At 44.9% G+C, this 20,361-nt stretch overlaps 3 protein-coding genes across 10 annotated transcripts in view; 2 read left to right on the top strand and 1 right to left on the bottom strand.

Moving 5' to 3' along the window:
• LOC148641793 (uncharacterized) overlaps positions 1-1,526 on the top strand; it is a 31,086-nt gene extending 29,560 nt beyond the window's left edge. For all 5 annotated transcript variants that reach the window (XM_088618571.1, XM_088618569.1, XM_088618567.1 and 2 more), the window contains one exon: positions 569-1,526. In XM_088618571.1, the coding sequence (XP_088474697.1) occupies positions 569-613 (45 nt within the window). In that variant the 3' untranslated portion in view covers positions 614-1,526. The remainder of the gene's footprint in view (positions 1-568) is intronic.
• Position 1,527: 1 nt separating this feature from the next.
• Positions 1,528-8,273, bottom strand: ccdc117 (coiled-coil domain containing 117). Its single transcript, XM_088618582.1, has 6 exons — positions 8,086-8,273; positions 6,949-7,216; positions 5,282-5,332; positions 4,401-4,652; positions 3,598-3,741; positions 1,528-3,088 (listed from the first exon to the last, which is right to left on the bottom strand). Exons 2-6 carry the CDS (start codon positions 7,086-7,088, stop codon positions 2,857-2,859), a joined length of 819 nt encoding a protein of 272 aa, XP_088474708.1. The 5' UTR covers positions 7,089-7,216; positions 8,086-8,273; the 3' UTR covers positions 1,528-2,856.
• On the top strand, positions 7,093-19,181 carry tcn2 (transcobalamin II). Of its 4 annotated transcripts, none has more exons than XM_088618573.1 (10): positions 7,093-7,111; positions 10,959-11,031; positions 12,135-12,324; positions 12,726-12,868; positions 13,153-13,305; positions 14,713-14,882; positions 15,341-15,515; positions 16,736-16,916; positions 18,241-18,362; positions 18,756-19,181. In XM_088618573.1, the coding sequence occupies exons 2-10, from the start codon at positions 10,971-10,973 to the stop codon at positions 18,815-18,817; spliced, it is 1,257 nt and encodes a 418-aa protein (XP_088474699.1). In that variant the 5' UTR covers positions 7,093-7,111; positions 10,959-10,970; the 3' UTR covers positions 18,818-19,181. The 4 variants fall into 4 exon arrangements, with proteins under 4 accessions (XP_088474699.1, XP_088474698.1, XP_088474701.1 ...); XM_088618572.1 differs by lacking the exon at positions 7,093-7,111 and adding an exon at positions 10,395-10,551; XM_088618575.1 differs by lacking the exon at positions 7,093-7,111 and adding an exon at positions 10,746-10,764.
• The last annotated feature ends 1,180 nt before the right edge of the window (positions 19,182-20,361 follow it).

The raw sequence follows: 20,361 nt of genomic DNA, 5'->3' as shown, positions 1-20,361 counted from the left end.
AATGCACCCTGCCCAGAAAAAAAGTCTGAATCCCATAAGGATTTTCACTTTATCAGATATTTGAATCCTAAAAAAGTTACTGAATCGAAGTCCTAATAATAAATCAAGTTAACCTCACTCAACACATGACAGAAGAACAAAATTTTCAACATTTATCCTGAAATGATGCGACATTCAATATCCGTTTGTAACAAAGTATGTGAAGTTCAGACTCAGTCACTGGTGGCGTCCACCTAAATAGCCGTTGATCAGTCTCTCTTCGTGCAAGAGCTCAAGGAACAGCATCATCCTAATGATTTAAGATTGGTTTTGAGGACTTCTGGCCCATTCCTCCTTTCAGAACTCCTTCTGACACTCTTGAGGGCTGCCTTACATGGACAGTTAGATCCGGAATGGGACTAGGCCATTGTACAAAGCAGTTTTTCTTCTACTGTATTTCTTTTGTTGGCGTGTTTATATGCTTAAGATCATTGTCTTGCTGCAGGACCTATTTTTTTCTTAAGATGATCTTCTGAGTTGGGAAGGGAAAGAAGATTGACCTTACTGCCCCCTTTTCTTCCCCCTGTAGATACAAAACACCCCAGACAGACCACAGCACAGGTTTAACTCTTGAGCTGGTAGAGGACCTCAGACTTGGAAGCTTCGCTAAGGAGCATCAGTTCGGCACAGGAGCTCCTGCTTACATCAGTCTAGTACGTCTCTCCACCAGGAAGCCCCGACCATCTCCCATACCAGAAAAACTGAAGGACAAAGACAAACTGAGATGAACTGCACGTTCCTGAACTCCAGGGACCTTTCCATCTGTAACTATCTCCTGGTTTGTTTTACATCTAGATTCTATTCCACTCAACAGGTATTGTGTCAGTCAGCATTACACCATTCAAACTGTTTTATGGCATTATACACTGCTGAGCAAAAAAACACACACACAGTTAGGCATAGATGAGCAAGTTTGCTTAAAGTGTGTTTGTTGGCATATCTTTATTAATAATGGCTGGCTGAAAGGAACCCAAGCTGGTCTTTTATCAGTCTTTAAATCAGATTGATCAGAATCTTCAAAAATGTGATCACAACCACAAAAGCTGAACAACACATAGCCAAAACAAAGTGTTGAAGTAACCAATCTGTCATTTTTACTTTTTCTCACCTAATCTTTTTTTTGGATGTACCTTACCATTTACTCCTCTCTGTAAACATGCACAAAGCCTCAAGGTGACTTTTAGTTTTACCAGATTTATCTGGAAGAACTTTGTTTTAAAAAAACTAACAATTCAGCAGATGAAAGCAAAAACAATTTGGTGGCTTACAGGAAACGCACCAAATGAAGACGGCATAAAAGGTTGACTTTGTCACAGCAGTGTATAAAGTTTGTTTTTTTAGGTGTACAGAATCTTAAGCATTTTTAATGCAAAGTCAAAAACTTCAATAAAAAAGTAGATTTTCTTAAAAGCAGTAATGAAATAGAATTATCAACTGTACATACTGTATTTTTATAGTGTGTTCATTATTAAAAAGACATAAAGCTGCTTCCTGGCACTGACTTTATTTAAAAACACCTCCTCAGAGGCAAACTGAACATGCAGAACAGTGGTTTAAAGGCCAGCATACAGACAGCTTTATTTTAAAAACACTGGCATTCAAAAGTAGAACCATATTACTGAAAAAAAATCAATTTTCCAAGCTTCATGCAAGGGATTTGTGCTTCTTCACAGCAGAAATTACACCTTCATGGTAACTAACCATCACCATCCCCTCTTCCAATTCCAGTCAGGACCATACAGGTTAGACGGAACACTGAGGGTAGGATTTTCCAGAAAATTTGCTGGTGAGCTTCTGCAGAACAACTTTAAACTCAGGAAAATCAACCTGAGAGCTGTCCCTACTAATAATACACCATAATAATAACCATAATTCTGGCTTACACAAAAACTTAATTCATAACTTTGATGTAAGGCGTTTTTGTTTTGTAGAGTATTTAGTTTTCCATTTAGCTTCTATATTCGGCAAAAGCAGGTATTTTTTGTTTTGTCCACAAATGAAATGACAGTAAGCTTGGAACATTGTCAACATTTTTAAAGTTGATTTCTTTAAGGAACAGATATAAAATAATGTGTACAAATGGAACAAAGTCTATGGGTTCCAATACTTGTTTGTAAATGCTCTTGCTGGATACTGTTGGCAGCATTACTGACATGAAAAAATCTAAATTTCCACCTTAAAATCAAAGATGTTCTTGTGTCTTAATACTGCTTAAAGCATTTCTTCACTGTAGATACAGACAGGGAAAGGCTATACCTTTATATGTATAACCAACCCAAAAACCAAACAGACTGAGATTATCATTCTGGTGCTTCAGTCAGCCTCAGGATAAAACAGTAAAACTGTATTAAAATTCCATCAAATGATTGCACATTTCTCCACTACTGATGACTATAAATACTGGATTATTGAACAGACATGGGGAGTAATGACACCTTTCAGAAACACATTACTGATGCACATGAAATTCCTTTTACTATCCTCTTACTCCAGAAAATAGCTGCTCACAAAACGTTCTGATGCAGTCACAAACAAGGGGCAGTGCTTTGTGATCCATAGAAAGCATTCATTAATAAAACTGTCGAAACGCAATGCATGCAACTCAGATGTATATAAAGATGGCAAAGGTTGAGTCATTTTGGCCCCACAGAGGATACCAGCCCTTGGAGAGTGTGGAACTGAATTCAGGCCAGCAAGGTACCACTTTATATCTCTTGCCCTTCAAGAATCACCCACCTTTTGTTCACTGAAGGTAATGGATTCCAACTAAAAGGCATTCTGACAAGGCGTAGAAACAACAGTCCGAGCCCCTACAGTCTACAACTCCATCTCCACATCCTCCTCCATACCGGCCTGTGAGCCTGGGCTGGTGTACAGCATGGAGCAGCTGGGGTGCTGCTGGGCCTCTGTGTCTGTATTCTTCACCAGCAGAGGCTCTTTCGAGCTGCTGGCCGCCAGCTGCTGGACTCTCTGCATTGAGTCTTTCAGTCTCCTAGGCAGCACCTCCGGGGGGGGTCTCCACAGCACCAGCTCCATGCACAAGTGATTCCTACCGGGACGGAACAACGAAGATTTTAAACAACTGAACATTAAACTAAGCAGACTTCAAGATGTCACCAATATCAATGACCAGCAGCGGTGAAAAACTGGTATTGATGAAAACCTACAGTACTTAACTGATTCAAGAAGCAAAGCTTTGACCACGCAAGAGTCCAGTTTCAGATGAGGTTCAATTAAGTTTGTCTCTAGAAAATACTACCTTTTAACACAAAAACACGTCTACATCTTGAGCAGCAGCCTTAGTGCCGTGAGACCCTCCAAGAAACAGACTTTAGACAAGCACGATTTAGTGTGACATGCTTTTCTATGGACTACTGTATATATGGTATTGTCGAAAACTAAATATTCTGTCATATGTGTTGTTCACTCCTATTAGTAAGATACTTAGCCTTCAGACGAGTTCTATCTTGAAAGAAAGGTCCGCTCAGACAGTGGTCACACTGCAAGTGGCACAGAGCAGGACGGAATAACCCACAGGAGCAGACAGGCTCGACTCACATGGACTCCACCACTTTCTTTGGGATGATGTCCGCGATGCCGCGCTGCAGGCCTTCTCGCAGGCTGTCCGATATCACAAGCACCGGCTTCCTGTCCGCGGACTCCGTTTCCAAGTCATCCTCGTCGTCGTCCTCGAGCGTGATCCTGAAAGAAGGAAAACACCAGGAAACACACTGTAAACCTCTATGAATTGGCTACATTACTCTGCTCTCCTCCCCACTGATAGCTGATGTGTGGTGAGCGTTCTGGCGCACTATGGCTGCCGTCGCATCATCCAGGTGGATGCTGCACATTGGTGGTGGTAGAGGGGAGTCCCCATTACCTGTAAAGCGCTTTGAGTGGAGTGTCCAGAAAAGCGCTATATAAGTGTAAGCAATTATTATTATTATTAAATGCCGCCGCAGCACAGGCACCGATGTCGGCGACATGAAACACACAATCGTGTGTTTACAACCCCCGGAGAGCAAAGCCTTGTGATCGTTCAAAAGCAACAGGCAATACTGTACACCATGCATTGCCTTACCATAGTCTTATAAAGAGTGTGAGCCAGTGAGGGCAGGCTAGAGCACATTTTGCTCTGGGTTCTAGCCCATACCCCCTGTAGCAGTCGCCCTTCTTCCGATTAGTGTGACGCTCCTCAATAGCCCAGCCAGCGGCTCTGACAATCTTAGTCATCCAGCAACACACTGACCCTGTGTCCTACATCTCACTCAGCGCTGTAATCACGCTGCCATCGATCCACCGCGTTCGCCCCACAGCTCACTGCCGCCACAGACGCCTGCCCCGGCGGTGAAGCCCCACACCTGTCCTCAATCTCCCGCAGCCTCTGCACAGCGGCGACCCGGGCCTCCACCTCCATGGAGAAGGCCTCTGGCTCCGGCGCGGCACGCAGGGGGGAGCTCACGCCCTGTCCCGGAGCGGCGGCTTGCTGGGCGGTCTGCAGCGGAGGAGCTGCGAGCTGGGGGGCCCAAGCGCCCCCCCCCTGCTGCCAAGGAGCCTGGTAGAAGAGACGAACAGCTTCTTCCGCCAGTCTTCGCCTCTTGGGGCTGCTGGCTCTGTAAGCACAGAATTCAAACTGCTATGACTTGCATTTCTGCATCCAGTGCTGCTTTCTCCCACCTCGTGCGTACTGGGCTCCGTTTCCGTCCAGAGTGCTCTCTAGGGGGAGTCTGCATGTTCTCTATGCCTACATACGTTTTCTCCAGATTGGTGGGCTTCTTCCTACTTTCCAAAGACATGCTGGCTGGGTTAACTGCTGTCTCCAAATGACCAAAGGTACTTGTGTATGTGCCCCGCAAAGGACTGCTGTCCTGCCCAGGGCGAAATTCCACCTCCTGCCTGCCGGGTTATGCTCCAGCACACTGTAAGACCCTTACCTGGAATAGACAGCTTTCTGAATGTGGGTGGACGGATCACAAAGAAATAACTGAACCCATCATACCACATTACTGAAGTATGCAAATACTCATACTCACAACTGCTCAGAAACACAGTATATTGGACTACCGGTCATGTTGTTGAAACTTGCCCAGTGCACGATCCGTTTCCACTCTGATGTCAACTGCAATTATTTTAAAAATGATGCTGTCCTTTTAATCTTAAGTGGTGACATAAAAGCTAGAGGTTGCTGTGATTAAGGCCAGAACCACCATTTAGGAGTAATTCACTTCATTTAGATACTTACCCATCATCACTCCTTCTCCTGTGCTTTCTTTTGAATCGTCTTTCCCAGCAACTAAATATAAATGAAAAACATGAGTTGTCATATTATTCTCAGTCATCATGAGTTTCAAACAGTTTAAGACGTTTAAGAAAAGGGGAAGGCAGGAAAATTAATAATTCGTTGATTTATGGAAAACTTTCTGAAAAAAACCTGTGCAAATTCTTCACTATCATTAAACAGGATGAAGTTGGAATTTATTGGAAGGTGACTAAGTGTACATTGCTGATTACAAATTATATTCATTTTTAATTAGAAGCCTTCAAAAATAAATAGATTATAATAATTACAGAACTATAAAATGCATATAATGGAGTTTCTCATTAAAGAAAGTCACTAACAGAAAGCATATGGCCCCAATATAACCAGTTTCCACTTTCAGAACCAGAAGTGCAGAGTCTCTGGGTTTTTTGCATCATCCAAACTAGGACAGATTTATCTAGGTTGTGAAGTCGTACAAGTTCAAGTTTTATTTATTCGGTAAAACCAAATGTTTTCCTGAAGCAACATTATATTCTAATAAATTATACTACAGAAATCCTTTTAGTTAACTTTCTGGAAAATAAACAGCATTTTGGCAAGCACTAGCGACACTCTAAAAGTTCAAATGACAAAGTGTTCAGTGCATTTACAAGACACTGACATAAGAAGGTAGACAACAGGATATAAATGTAAAGTCTAGCTTCACAGAGAAGGGGTTTGTATTTAGCATTGTGCACCTGCAGTGCTCTTTTCCCTCTAACAATGCTATTGGGTCTGTAGCACACAGTCATTCTACTGTACCTCTTCCCCTCTATAATGTTTTGGTGTAAACTACTGTAATCATGATTCTGCGGGCATTTCCAGCTATTGCAATTGAATAAGCCTGACTTAACTTGAAAAGTGGATCCTATAAAGAGAAAGTTAGCAGGTTTTGGACACCAAGTTGCTACTCTTAATTAAGTTACAAAGAAAAACAAATGCAGCTCCTTGAATATGTCAGTAAGGTCAACTTAGAACGAATGTCAAAGATTCACCTTCTACAACATGCTGTTGGTACACTTTCAGAGTAGAGTTTACAGAACACACAATACATTAGCTTTTGGAAAGGCACTGGAAACGTCCAGGTGGTGCTCTAGGGCAGGGGCAGCACAGTGGTCAGCACTGCTGCCTCGCAGCACCAGGGGTCCTGGGTTCGAGGCCTGGCCTGGGGTGCTCTCTGTGTGGAGTCTCCATGTTCTCCTTGGGTCCACATGGTTTTCCTCCCTCATTCCACAAGCATACTGGCAGGTTAACTGGCGTTTGGGAAAACTGGCCCTGGTGTGAATGCGTGCCTGTCTGAGCCTGTGATGGCCTGGCCTCCCGTCTGGGCTGTACCCTGCTTGTGCCCCTGTAACCTCTGTAATATCCTAAATTGGATCAGCAGCTATTTAAAGTGATTCATCTGAATCTTAACATTATTCATTACTAGATGAAATCACAGTTAAGCTTGTCCCTTTCCGTCATTTATATTTTAGATATACGGTATATAAAAGACAATAAAGCTGCCCTTTTGGATCTGAAGGGTTTCTACTAAAACCGTGGAATAATAAATTAGTATCCGACAAGGTAAGCATGGAGACAGCTGACCCGCTGGCAGCAGCAGGACTTACACAGGGCCCGGTTCTGCACGGTTCGCCACCTCGGAGGTCCTCCGGGCCGCTCCCACGTCACAGCAGTGGAAGCTGGGGATGCAGTACCGGGTCAGCCGGAAGCCCAGCTCGCTGCCCACAGCCCCGGTGCTGTCCATCATAGCCGACCCACTTGGCCGTGCAGGTACAGTAGGCGTCTGTCTCGCCAGCAGCTGGGGGGGGTGTGAGATCTGCACGATTTCACTGCGGTGTCTCTTTAATCACGCTGCAGAGGTGTTCCGACAGCAACCTGTACACGGAAAGATCATGGTTAGCAAACACGGAAAGGGAACAATAGGATAGGCCCGACCCGATTACGGATCTCGATGGAAGCAAGTAGATGCATCAAGTTCTGTATCTGGCCAGAAACACTACGTTTAAAGTACAATGGGTTCAAGAAACCTACAGAGCACGGCACGGTAAAAACAACCACCTCCACTGCCTCCTGTTATTTAAAACACCGCCCGCAGAGAAATCGTGCTTACACACGACACAAGGTCTGTGCATCTCGGCCATTTTATAGCTCCAACACTTATAACTGTATTTCTTCTTCGGCAAAGTTCTCATTATCCCCGAAACAGTTAAGTGTTATACTACTAAACACTCGGTATTACTTGGTTCAAGCACTGTTGTGTCTTGCAGAAGCTAAATCCTTATCCCTCAACATGACAAAGTGAACTTTCTTTGCACTATTATTGAATAAGCTTACCAGACCCCTCATTTAACAGCAAATACTTTCTCTTAATGGATGCAATTCCCTTCTTATGCTCTCCAAAACAATCTGATGTATAAAGTTGGACGTGACACATGTGCCCACACTGCTGAGCACTGAAATATCCGCGACGGTATTTCTGCAAGCAGGGGTTCAACAGGCACACAGCGCACCCGCGTTTCAAATGAGCAGAGTGCACTCAGATGCCCAACACACGCATCTGCACTTTCCACGTTTTCTTTCTTCTCAGAGGAAAGAGGGAGGCTGCCGTGTAGTCGTGACTTTCTTCCCCACCTGAGCGATCAGCCGGGACTGTGCTTTTGCAGAAAGCCTGGTTGTCGTGCAGACTGCACACTGCGAGCCACGCACATTGTTTTGGTCCTTGTTTCTCAATGTAATCGTCTTACCTCAGTTATTTGGCTTTGTCCAGCTGAACACAGCCGGTTGTGGTCCTGTAGTGTAGTGCACTGTACTGTGTTGTGTTGTACTCTACCGCAGTTTCTCCCTAAGACACCAACGCGCCGCTTGTTGTGGTAAATTCTGGAAGACACCGCTTACGGGCCCCGTGACGTCACGCCTTTCTCGAACAGTCCGCCGCGGTTGGATGCTGGGATTTGTAGTCATTTCGCCCCCCCAGATTTCCTGCAAGCGCAAAACCGGTTTCATTGCACACAAGATCAAACATAACGGTTTGTAATTTAAATGTAATTAAAATGAACTATTCTCGCTATAAACATCCATAATAAAATATTTTTTTAATTTAGTTGCCATCATAGTACCGTATTTTCAATACTAAAAAATAATTGTAATAGCAGAAGAAGGCTCCACAGCTGAAACGTTGTTTTCTTTCTTCTCTTTTCAGTACGGAATAAACCTATCGTTCCTTTGCAGCCTATGCATGCTGACGCAGCTACCCACCTGAACTAATTTATTTTAAGCCTTTAATCTTCCGAAATAAAATAATGATATTAACTTTTTTTTCTCTGTTGCAGGGATTACATACTAAATAATGAGTTAAGTTATAAACTCTTAATTTAAACACATTTGTTCCAGATTATGAAGTTTCATTTCATGCATACAAACTAGCGCGACGTCAGGAGAGCAGAGGTTTGAGATACCCTGCAGCTGCAGGAGAGAGATTAATGTTGTGGTATAAAATAAGATTTCATGTTTCATTTAATAAGCTTAGGCTGCACTTACGCCCAATCTGTTGACCCTCAGATTGTTTTTTTAATGTTGTAATTAACAGCAACTTTATTTACAGTACTGGAACAAATATAGATTAATTCCACGCTGAAAGGAAGAAATAAGAAGCAAAAAGCAATTGTGCAGCTGTGTTTCTGTCTTCATGTGTATGTAAGAGGAAGAGAGAGAGCAAAGATTTGAGAGAAAGAGATGGGGTGGGCAGAGTGAAAGAATGAAACAGAGTGTCTGTGTGGGGCTTCTTGGGGGAACTGGCAGTGGAGGTTGTCAGGTGCCACAGTGCGAAGTCCCTGCTTTGTCTTTCCTCTCTGCGCCCCTGTCCCAGGTGGGGCCACAGCCTGGCTTGTGAGGTGTGTCCTCTGACCGTGTGGTAGCTGACGTGTGTCTGGGCGAACAGTGTGGCGCTCGATCTGCGATGACTGTCCTCGACTGCACCGTTTGCCCGTTTTCCCAGTTATGTCTTTTTTGACAACCTTTTTGTTTTCACCTTGTGGCTCATTTTAAGATGAGAGAAGAGAAGATGACCCTTCTGCTTCCACTCGTCAAAGAGATGGCTGACTGGCTGACCTATAACCTACAGGTCATTGGTCATATATATTCATTGGTGGAGCGTTACAATATATATACTCCCTATTTTTTAAAAAAAGCTATTTTGCTTTAGACTGTTTGAAACAGTTACACAAAATCAGATATGGGTTTTTAAATGATGTAACAAGTTGTGTTAACCTAAAGTCAAACTTCTTTGACACACTACAGGTGGTCGCCTGGTAAATAGTGACCACCACATGTGGAGACTGTACCCCACTTTGGAACCTAGCTATTTTAAGGGTGCCTGGGCTCTTCTCCCCGCAACAGGTCCAGCGTGTCACCCAGAGACACCAGCGCACCCCCAGACCAGCACAAGGCCGCTGACTGTAGAACTGTAGAGTTGTCTGCACTTGATAATGGATCCTAACCATGGTATATTTCTCCTGACGCCAAAGAATCTCCTGAAGTACCTTCTTCAACTCTACGGGTCGATTGCAGCGAGCTTGTGAATTTAGTACGGACCCGAGAATTTCACCAGCCCAATTTGTTGCAAGTGGTATTCACCGTTCCTGTTTTACTGGTTTATCCCCAAACATGGTACGCTGCTTTCAATTCGTTGCCATTGAGCCTGTGGTCACGTTTTAACACGCAAGACCAGCACAGCACGCTGCATGTAACGCCGGCGCTTGACCTTCGTGGGCTTCAGCCATCCCGCTGTGGTGAACTACCAAGTTCCCAAGCTAAGCCTGATACAGTCTACAGGGTAGCGGGGCTGACCAGCTCACCTTGAGCTCCTAAAGTGCGCTATCATCACCAAATCGCCGCTTTGAATATTTTACTTTTAATCTGATTTTAATGTACGGGCTCGGATGACAGTAAGAAGACGGAATTCTCCTTTCAGAGTCCCCTTTCAGCTACGAAAGCATGGAGCGCTCGCCTTGAGGAGATACTGTAGAGTAGATGATTTATCCAGCTGTGAGCGGCGCACCGGTTTTGCAATTCTCCTCGCTCACCCGCTGGTCAGGCAACAATCATGTGACCGGCGAGAGCTGGGACAGAGAGTCCTGTTCTGAGCTGCACCATTCCCACTTTCCTTTCCCGAGCAAACCGAGCTCAGGGGTGAAGCACTGGAGCGATAGGAAGTAAGTGCCAGGGAAAACTCTGCTTCATCAGGGTGAAGCGGTGCCAAGACGCGCCGGATACTAAATTCTTGCGTGTGTTTCTTTTTAAACAGAAGTCCGGGATCTGCCTGGTCAGCAGAAAGTCAAGTAGACAAGTGGTTTGAATCTGAAGTTTGAATTTTATTTTATTTTATTGCTCAAGAATATATTCCGATCGTGACTGGGTTTAATACGGTTTGTTTTTTGCTTTACGTGCGTCGTAATCATCGATCGGATTTCTGCTTTGGTCTTATTGACGGGGTCGCAAACTTGTAGGGTCGATAACGTGAGCGGGTGTTTTGTTCGTAACGCTTCTCTTCCCCCACACCGATAAAATCGTATACTGTGTCACATATCAATACGAATGATGCATTTTTCTCCTTTTGCAGGTTTTCGCAGTAATGCATTTCTTGTTCTTCATTGTGTTCGGCGTATTCGCCTTCGTCCGAGGCAAGCCCTGTGGTGAGACTCCGTGACTATTTTCTGATACGCTGTAGCACAGCACAGGTCATCGTGAAAACACTTGGTTATTTAAATTGTTGACGCATCATGTTAAACGTTTGAAGCATTTAAAAAAAAAAGTGACCTGGAACTAACCGAGAAGAGCCGTGACGTTTTCGTGTATTCCAACTCTGTACCAGTGTGCTCTCTGTGTGCTGAAAAACAATTGCGCAAGTTTGAGGCTGGAGACCTCTCTCGTGTTTCAAAATAGTGCCTAAAAGACCTGTCCTCGAAGGAGCGCGTTTCCCTTCTCCTCTAGCGCTGATGTGCACATTTCTTCTTTCTTATCAGTGACAGTCTGAGGGCTATAAAGCTGTTTTAAATCTTACCTGGGTCACTGTGACACAGCACAAGGACAGTGCAACTGCACTTTGTACATTTTTATCAGGGAAGACGCTCAGACCAGGTGACCCCCTGCTGAGCCCTCGCTTCACTGAATTGAGTTTTACAGTAGGTCCCTGCTGCTTTCCGAAAACTGTGACGGCGTCCTTGGCTAAGGTGTCACATCTCATTTGAAAGCTGCTCTGTTCTCTTGGGTGGGAATTTTGCCCTGATCTGGCAGTGCTGTGAATATTTTTCCTGACTGAAACATGACACCATCAAATTGTGTTCCTTGAAGGATAGAGTCCTGCAGTACCTCTAGGGCACACTAAACTATCAAATACTGCAGATCCAAGGAAGAAGCTGATTTTATTGGAATTAATGCTAGATGTTCCTACAGCTTTTGAAATGGTTTAGGACATTCCCGTGTTTTGGCCCTGTGTAGGCATCTGATGACCTCCAATATTTGTGTATTAGGGAGCTGCGTCAGCATGTGTAGGCTGCAAAGGAACCGGTAAAGGTTTATTCCATGCTGAAAGGAAAAGAAAACAGACACAACTTTGAAACCTTTACCTGGTCCTTTGTGTAAAAGTGTCAGTACAAAGATCACAATAATTCAGTGAGGCAAGTAACACTAGTTCCTGTCACAGACTTTGATACCTTGCCCTAAAACAAGGAAGAAACTGGAGCAGATGAATTTTAAGTGATGTCGTGTTAACCTCAGGCCTCGTTTCTTTGTGCAGATGTACCCACTGGAAATGAAGAATTGGTCCTGTCCTTGAACAAGAAACTGCTGCGCTCTGCAGTGGAGGAAACCCAGCAGCTCAATCCCAGCGTGCATCTGGGCCTGCGTCTTTCTCGGATGCACAACTTGGCCATTGAGAAGGACTACCTGGCCAAGCTGAAGAAGGAGCTGCAGTCCAGTTTCAAAAGGTACAACAGTCCCTTTAAAACCCTCCTGGCCCATACACCAGCTGGGGCCCTGCTGTCCCTTTACGCAAGGTACTTCACTCAGATTGCTTCAGTACAGTAGAATTTTAAGTCGTGTTCTATAAAAGTATCAGCTTAATTTATGGTATAATGATGCTCTGCAAATTGCGTACAAAAGTGCTGCTCTGGCTGCAGTCTGCAGTGTAATCCACTGTTAGGTATGTTAGGCAGTGTATCTGTATCTGGCCTTGTGTAGTTTGCAGTGTCAAGCTGCCAGGTGAGGCTGGTATCTCCTCTCTCTAATGCTCTGTGTTTTGTTATGTCTGTGTCAAAGCAGATCGCTGTACTGCGGCAGGGCTCTCCATTTTGTGATGCTGGATTATGCTTTTTTCCCCCTTTTGTAGCTCAGTGCCCAGCACTGGTCTGCTGGCTTTGCACGCACTAGCTCTGCGGGCCTCCTGTGAAGACGCTACGAGTCCCTCTGTCCTCAGCACGACCCTTGAACACCTCAGACATCAGCTGCACAGAGAGAAGGAAAACATTCATAGTCAGTCCTGCTTTCTTGTGAATTCACTTTGCTGTCTGACTTTATCATATCGACGGTGATTCTGCAGCTCTGGCTTGGCGTATCAGCCTTTTGCTCTTGCATATTTTGTGATGCCAAGCTGCCAAACAAGTGTTTGTGCTTTGTGCTTTTTTCTGTTTAGTGTTTTGTCAGAGTTGTATTGTCTTTGTGTCAGGGCTTTGTGAGTCATCGTAGAACGCATATCGTATCATGTTTTCATACTGGTTCATTCTCTTTAAAGAAAGGCTTGTCCGTGTGTCTTTCAGACAGCAGAAGGCCCTTGACCAATTACTACCAGTACGGGCTGGGGGTGCTGGCTCTGTGCGTGAATGGGGTGCAGGTCAACCCCCACGTCATCAACAAGCTCATCCAGGCCCAGAGCGACGGGAGCTTCCTGCACGGCGACACGGTCAGCATCGGTCAGTGCAACGCCGGGCCCTCTGGGGCAGGGGTGGGGAGAGATGAGAGCTGGGGTGTTCAGTCGAAACGGACAAGGGGTGCCTATGTCACCCTCCAAAAGCTCTGCGGTATAGGAGAAGGGGAGCTAGAAATGTTTACCTCATCGAAAGCATGCCTAGCTGTCTGAACCATCCATCCATTTTCTAACCACTTCATCCAGTTCAAGGTTAAGGGGCGCTGGAGCCTATCCCAGCAGGCAACGGGCACAAGGAAGGGTACACCCTGGGCAGGACACTTGTCCATCGCAGGGCAGACACACCCGAACACACATACTCACAACGGAGCATCCGGCGAAAAACCCACACTATCCACATGGATAGCACCCCAGGTCCAGAATCGAACCCAGGACCCCAGTACAGCCAAGCAGCAGTGCTCACCCCTGCGCTGCATCTGCCAAAACTAATGTGTGCCAATCAAGCGTCTCAGTGTGATGGTGATGCCACTCGTTCAAGTATGTCACACTTCAGAAATCAAGCAAATCGATGTTTCAGACCGGGAACTCGTCTGAACCTCTTGTGTATTGCACAAATCCACATTCAGATTAAGACTTTTTTCAAATCTGACCTCAGTTGCATGCAGAATTTCACTGTCCACTCTCTCCGGACTAAGCATTACTTTCCCGGTAATTAAAAGCCATGCCAGTCTAAGAGAGACGGAGTATTACATTTGCTTGCAGTTTCTAAATGTAAAGAATCTGACCAAGGGATAAAAATCGCTTGCCGTGGACTGCAGGTTAAATAATGAGTAACCCTGGGTTCATAAACAGCACCTGCACTGTCGAGTGTGTTGACAGAATAGAGCTCTACCCCTCCTGCTTGCCACGTTACTCACTGACGGTAAAGGACTAGGGAGAGCCGTACGGAAATCAAGGGAAGGAAGAGCTGTGTGATTGGGTCTGAAAGGACACCGTAAATTATGAACCAACGAAATAATGGCAGCAAAACAGATGTTGAATGCGTCTTGGATGCAGTGTTTAAAAAGGGGGAACTCGATGGCATTTCAAAGTGTGTCTCGTCTGCCTGATCCTCGATACTGCCTTTCTGGTGAGATCCGCGCAGTGCTTCATACATTAATGAACTGTCACAGCAAAACCCGCCTCTTCAGTGTGAGAAAAGGAGTCCAGCTTTCAGAAGCCTTTCTCTTGGACGTGGAATAAGGCGACTTGCAGGGTGCCATAAAATCAGACACCATCCCAGGGACTGAAAAAGAGGATTGCAGGGATAAACCTAAAACATACAGGATTAAATACTTGGGAATTTGTGGGCTATCAAAACATAGCTCTCTTGATATGAATTGTAATGCAGACAGATGATTTTACTTATCTTCTCACTGTGTCGTGGCTTTAAACCTCCCGCTGTTCCCCGCAGATACGGTGTCCATGGCGGCGCTGGCCTTCCAGTGCCTGCTGGGCTCCCCCAAGCCCTGCAGCAGCTGTCGCCTTGAGCAGGCTCTCCTGGCAGCGAAGGACCAGATCCTGAACTCCAGCACGGAGGACGGGCTCCTGGGGAATGCCTTCAGCACGCCTTTAGCTTTGCAGGTGAGGAGAGACGTCCGCTGCGCGCGGGTTCCTGTTTCCCTTGGACAGCGCCAGAGGGGCCGGCCCCAGGGGCTTGCTCTGGCCCTGCTGACACTGGGTTAAACCAGTAAACCGGCTGTTTTTTTTGTGCGTGATGTAGGCAGGAAAGGCACGCTTGATTATCGCTGTTGGAATATTGTGAGTGAGGTGCTGCAGTCAGAACTACAGATTCTTTCTGTGTCAGTCCCCCTCTACGGTCTTGAAGTATTGTAAGATCTCCGATCTGGGGAAGCAGGACATGAATAAGAGATCCCCAGGGAGAATCGGGTGGATGTACTGTTGGTGGGCTCGTTTCCTTCAGAACAGAAATTCTGTGGTGCCGTATATCCGGGGGATCTTCGGCTCTCCCGGCAGCCGGGAATCCTGGAGCGCGACCGGGCCGGCTCAGTGTTGACTGCCGGGGATGGCGTGTGTTTCAGGCGCTGCGGGCGATGAGGGCGGGGCCGGCGCTCTGCTCCTCGGCGATGGCGGCCCTGGTGACGGAGATGGGCCGGGGAACGTTCCACAACCCCATGGCTCTTTCCCAGCTGCTGCCCGCGCTGCACCACAGAACGTACCTGGACGTCAGGAGCATGGCGTGCCAAGAAGAGGACGGTGAGAGATGGGATGCCGGTTTGCACTGGAGATACTCTACACCCAGCTAAAATCAAATAATGCGTTTGGGGATTTTTCACATCCTCTTTTAAATATCTCTGTACACACTGTATGCTGAAATAGTCCTGCTTCCATCCATGCATTTTCGAACTGCTTCTTCCAGTTCGGGGTCACAAGGGAGCTGGGGGCTATCCTGGCAAGCAGTGGGCACAAGGCAGTGCACACCCTGGGTGGGACGCCAGTCTGTTACACTCACACAAGTTTTCTAGGACCCAATGAACCTACCAGCATGTCTTTGGACTGTGGGAGGAAACCCACACAAACATGGGGAGAACGTACAAACTGCACACACAGCACCCCCGGTCCAGAATGGAGCACAGGACACCAGCTCTGCAAGGCAGCAGTGCTGACCACTGCACCAGCATGCCACCGTCCTGCTTCTAGTTGTGGTTATACACAAGTTTCCTGCAGCATGTCTGCATTTTTTTCCCATTAGTAATTTTAGTTCTTGCTGAAACGTTCTATATGGTGTATTATTGTGGTCTTTGTAATATCTTAATCGCATAGCAGGCTGTAGAAATATTTTCCTTCCTCTTGGTTTTTTTAATAACTGCCCCTGTGGTGTTTTCCTTTAGATATTCATGAGGGAAAAAGTAAAAGGACAGTAGAATACTGAATGATCGCCAGTATGTTAGTTACTGAAGCAAAATCGAAATAATGATGTGAGAGAAAGGTTGCACAGCTGTTGAATAAGCTCACAGTCTCCAAGATGAAATGCAGAAGTGGTGAAGGCCTTAGAGATGTCACCACTGAACCGAAAGATGTGCTTAAAGGAGCAATGTCTTGGGTTCAGTGGTCAACTTGTGAGTTTATCATGTCATTTAGAAAAGCATCACGTCTCCTTTTAACTGATAACGCACCTCAAAGCATTTTTTTTAAATAGATGCATAGTTTCAGTGGATACAAATACCGTAATTACTCAAACACCAAAGTGTTTCCGATGGGCTTGTGTGTGGGATTGACGTGAGAGAGTGTGTATTTTAAGAGTGTGTGGCCCAGTACATGGTGAAGTGTGATTGGTAGGAAAGGACATCTGGGAGGCTTTTTGTGTCAAAAGGAGACAGTGTGTTAAAAGGTCAAAAACAGTTTACAAATGCAAATGTGTATTGCGTTCTCCAAGCCAGAGGAATAATCTTTTTCTCTTTTGTTTCGCTGAGCAGACATCCTAGTTCTGGATCCAAAGCCGCCCCAAGGAGACCCGAGCCCGGAGATGGTGCCGATGTGGCTGACAGTGGAGATCCCCGGAGCCCATTCCAATGTCTACAGCATGACCGTGCCCAAGGGCTCCTCACTGCTTTACGCGCTGAAGAAACTCTACAAGGAGAAGCCCCAGGAATTCTCGTAAGAAAGAATCTCTGCCCACTGTGAAAACACAACACAACGCAACAGCCAGGACAGGGAGACGGATAGGACAACAAAATGGCTTAACCTTTTAATGCTTGAACTGTTTTCTTTCCTCTTTCAGTCAAGTATTCAGTAGTTAGGTGAAGCATAACAATGAAATGGGCTGATGAAGTTGAAGTATATTCTAATATAAAATATTCTGCTTGATGCCAAGTGTTAGCTTACCTGGCTGAGGAAGTGACAGACGGGGCCAGTCCTGTCACAACCCCCTCACTTACAAGGAATGAGCCGGGGAGGAAGCTGCAATGGTGAAGTTGGGGTGGAGGGAGGGGAGCTAGAAAAGAAGTGCGCAGAGCTATGTGCATTCAGTGTTTATGCATAGGGGTGTAGATGAGCAAGATCAGAATTTGACTTCCTCCTGAACTCTGTTAAACACCATTTGGTTTAAAAATACAAGTATATTTTTAGATTGGTTTCCTTTACATTGGTCATCCTTGTAACAGAGACTTCCAGTAAGGTAAGAGTTGTAACACTGTAGAGTTGTTCCACTTACTACTCAGGCTGCACCAACTAGTTTGTTGCTATTTATGGACAGATGAAGCATCACTGTTAGAAGACAAAAACATATAAAAGCCACTTAGTAGTTTAATTTTCCCTGGCTGCATTTAATCTTTATATGAATCCTGAAATATCTCTGATTACATTTGATATCCAATATTCAGAAAGACTAGTCTTCCATATTTTTAGATGGGGTTTATCTTAAGTTTTTCTTCATATATACTATCTCTGTTTTTATTGTTACCTTCAACTATAGTCTCTAAACAGTACAAATAATGTAGGAATAATCCGGTCTTGAATTTTCAATGCTATAGTAGCCTTTAGGAAGCTCAAACTAGTCTAAAGTACCTTCCTTCACAGATCTAAGTCCCATTCTGACACTAAAATTGTGCAGTTTATTTGTTAAAAACCTTATTCACAGCATGCAAGGAGGAGATGAGCCACTAAGAACCATGATACTGTATCATTATATACAGAATGGCAATCTTTTATGAATAATTATAAGTCAAGTAAACATACATAAAGAGACTTCAAAGACTTGTTGAATGCTGTGAGAATCTGCAGGGCTGTTTCAGTTCAGCTGAGTAGAGGATAAAATAGACAGGGTTGTCATGTGCATGTATGACCAGCAGGGGTCATCCAGTTAATAATAACAATACAGCAGAGACACTGTAGTCATGAATCATCTAATCGTTAACTGTGCCAGTAGGCCTGGATGTTAAGTGCATTGGGCTCTGTGTTGACCTGAGATCTCTACCTGCAGCTTTAAGACGGAGACCAGCCTGTGGGGCCCCTTCCTGAGTGTCATAAATGGGCACAGGGCGAGCCAGGCAGAGAGGGAGTACTGGCAGCTACTCAAGTCTCCAGACACCCCTCTTGTTGAAGGTACGAATACCATGGAGACGCCATTTCTCCCACTGCTTCACACCCCCTCCCTAAAATCTTTTTGAGATTCGAGCATTTGAACATTTACTGTGTGCATCTCATACTCAAGCACACAACGACCTGAAACGTGCAAAGAGAGGATCTGTGCGATCAGGTATCTGTCTTGCACATCCTTCATAGTGAAATGTTTCAGCAGCAGGCTGCTGGTTTCAGGTATTTGAAATGTTTGGAAGCACTAGTCCCATATTAACATTTGTGTTCAGTTTTTGAAGTGTTAATGTTTTTGCAAATTCAAAGAAGGAAGTCATTTGGGTTTTATCCCATGGTGCTGATGACTGTGGAACTCTGTTAGTGCGTTCTGTGTTGTAATATCACCATTTCTTTTTATTGCAGGTATCAGGGATTATAAAGTTCAAGAGGAAGCCCACATCGTCATTAGAAAAACCAGTTGGTAGTTTGGTCTTCCACTTTGTAATTGTGTGATTAGTCCATTCTTAAGCACGCACTTCGCTATTATAATGTGATTTCAATATATCTGATTACTGAAAGGGAATTAACTTGTAATGCATATCACCAACACTGAAAACTGTTTGCTGTATGTTACTTTATTTTTTGAGCAAAAAGAGACATATTTTAACAGTTATAATGTTTTTTAAAATAATAATTTCCATGTTTAAAATTGACTGTGATGCACTGATTGCACAAGCCAAAGAACAGGGAATAGCTGGTGGAATTAATAGTTTATTGTTGTTGGTGTAACTGATTTTTATACTGATATATTTTTCACATGATGTATATTATAAATGAAGCTAAAGGAAATGGTGTCACTGAAATTCATTCGTCGAGAACTCTAAACAGCATGGCACTGAGGTCTGTGTCCCCAGTGTATTTAAAGTTAATTACATTCCTTACTCATATCAGCGGTTATCAAACACCCTGAAACAATCCAGTGACTCCTACTGGTGAATATTAGCTGCCTTCTGGTGAGCTGTCTTTCTGATCTAGTGGAGCTACAGTAGTACAAGGAAGGTGACCCACTTGAAAATAGTGTGTGACATCTCCAGGACAAGGAATTGCAAAAAGGACTGTAAACTGTTTCTACAAACTTCTGTGTCAGATTTGAGCTGAGTGGACTTTGCATACCTGTACCTGAAAAGGAATTTCACAGTTGAAATGCTGCAGAGGTAGGGAGAAGAAAGAACTTGAAGTTCCCACTCCTTCCACAGTGTTTATATGAGCACTGAGGAAAGCAGGAGCTGTGGATCTCGCTGAAAAGCCCCTTTCAGAAGCTTATAATTTTATTAAGTGCCTGTTATCCGCCACATGTGATTCACATGCAGTTTTAAAACATCTAGAAATTGTTTTTGGATGCTTTCATGGCCTGTCACATGTTGGGAAAAATGTAATTGTGGCGTTTAGAGTATAAGATCAGATCACTTTATTAGCCCTATACAATTTCGTGCATTAGGAATTTGTCTTTTCGCAGACCCCAGCTTGCTCTCCATGAGACACACAGGCAGGGAGAGAAGCTGAGGGTCAGAGTGCAGGGTCAGCCATTTATACAGTGCCCCTGGAGCAGTTGGGGTGAAGGGCCTTGCTCAGGGGCCCAATGGAGTAGGATTCCTCTGCTGGCTGCGGGATTTGAACCAGCAACCTTCCAGCCACAGGTCCAGATCCTGAGCCACAGAGCCACTGCTCCGCCCCCAGTTGCAGTATATGTAGATCTGCAAGTTTTTAATTGTGACGGTCATTCAGACCAGCAGAAACAGGAGCCTGTTGATGACAGATATCCTTGAAAACACTTTTCCTTCCTAGCAACTACTCTGGCAGTGCAGGACTGTTAGAATATCTGCCGATGTGGAGTGTCATAAGTGAGCAGTGGTGAGCACTGCTCTCAGACCTGCGGCCCAGGGCTCAATCCCACACCTGGGGTCCTGTCTGTGTGGAGTCTGCATGTTCTCCCCGTGTTCCCCTGGTTTTTCTCCAGTTGCTCAGCTTT

Source organism: Lepisosteus platostomus, chromosome 24, assembly GCF_059453375.1.
Source record: "Lepisosteus platostomus isolate fLepPlt1 chromosome 24, fLepPlt1.hap1, whole genome shotgun sequence".
In the NCBI taxonomy this organism is placed as follows: domain Eukaryota; kingdom Metazoa; phylum Chordata; class Actinopteri; order Semionotiformes; family Lepisosteidae; genus Lepisosteus; species Lepisosteus platostomus.
This window is presented reverse-complemented; position numbering and strand designations above follow the sequence as displayed.

Bases quoted from the DNA above. Each gene is read 5' to 3' on its own strand.
- ccdc117 (XM_088618582.1), bottom strand. From the start codon at position 7,088: ATGATGGACAGCACCGGGGCTGTGGGCAGCGAGCTGGGCTTCCGGCTG. The intron at 5,333-6,948 runs GTAAGTCCTGCT...ATTTATATTTAG, and splicing joins CGTGCAGAACCGGGCCCTGT to TTGCTGGGAAAGACGATTCA. The intron at 3,742-4,400 runs GTGTGGGGCTTC...TCCTTCTTTCAG, and splicing joins CTGCGGGAGATTGAGGACAG to GATCACGCTCGAGGACGACG.
- tcn2 (XM_088618573.1), top strand. From the start codon at position 10,971: ATGCATTTCTTGTTCTTCATTGTGTTCGGCGTATTCGCCTTCGTCCGA. The intron at 11,032-12,134 runs GTGAGACTCCGT...TTCTTTGTGCAG, and splicing joins CGTCCGAGGCAAGCCCTGTG to ATGTACCCACTGGAAATGAA. The intron at 13,306-14,712 runs GTCAGTGCAACG...TGTTCCCCGCAG, and splicing joins CGGCGACACGGTCAGCATCG to ATACGGTGTCCATGGCGGCG.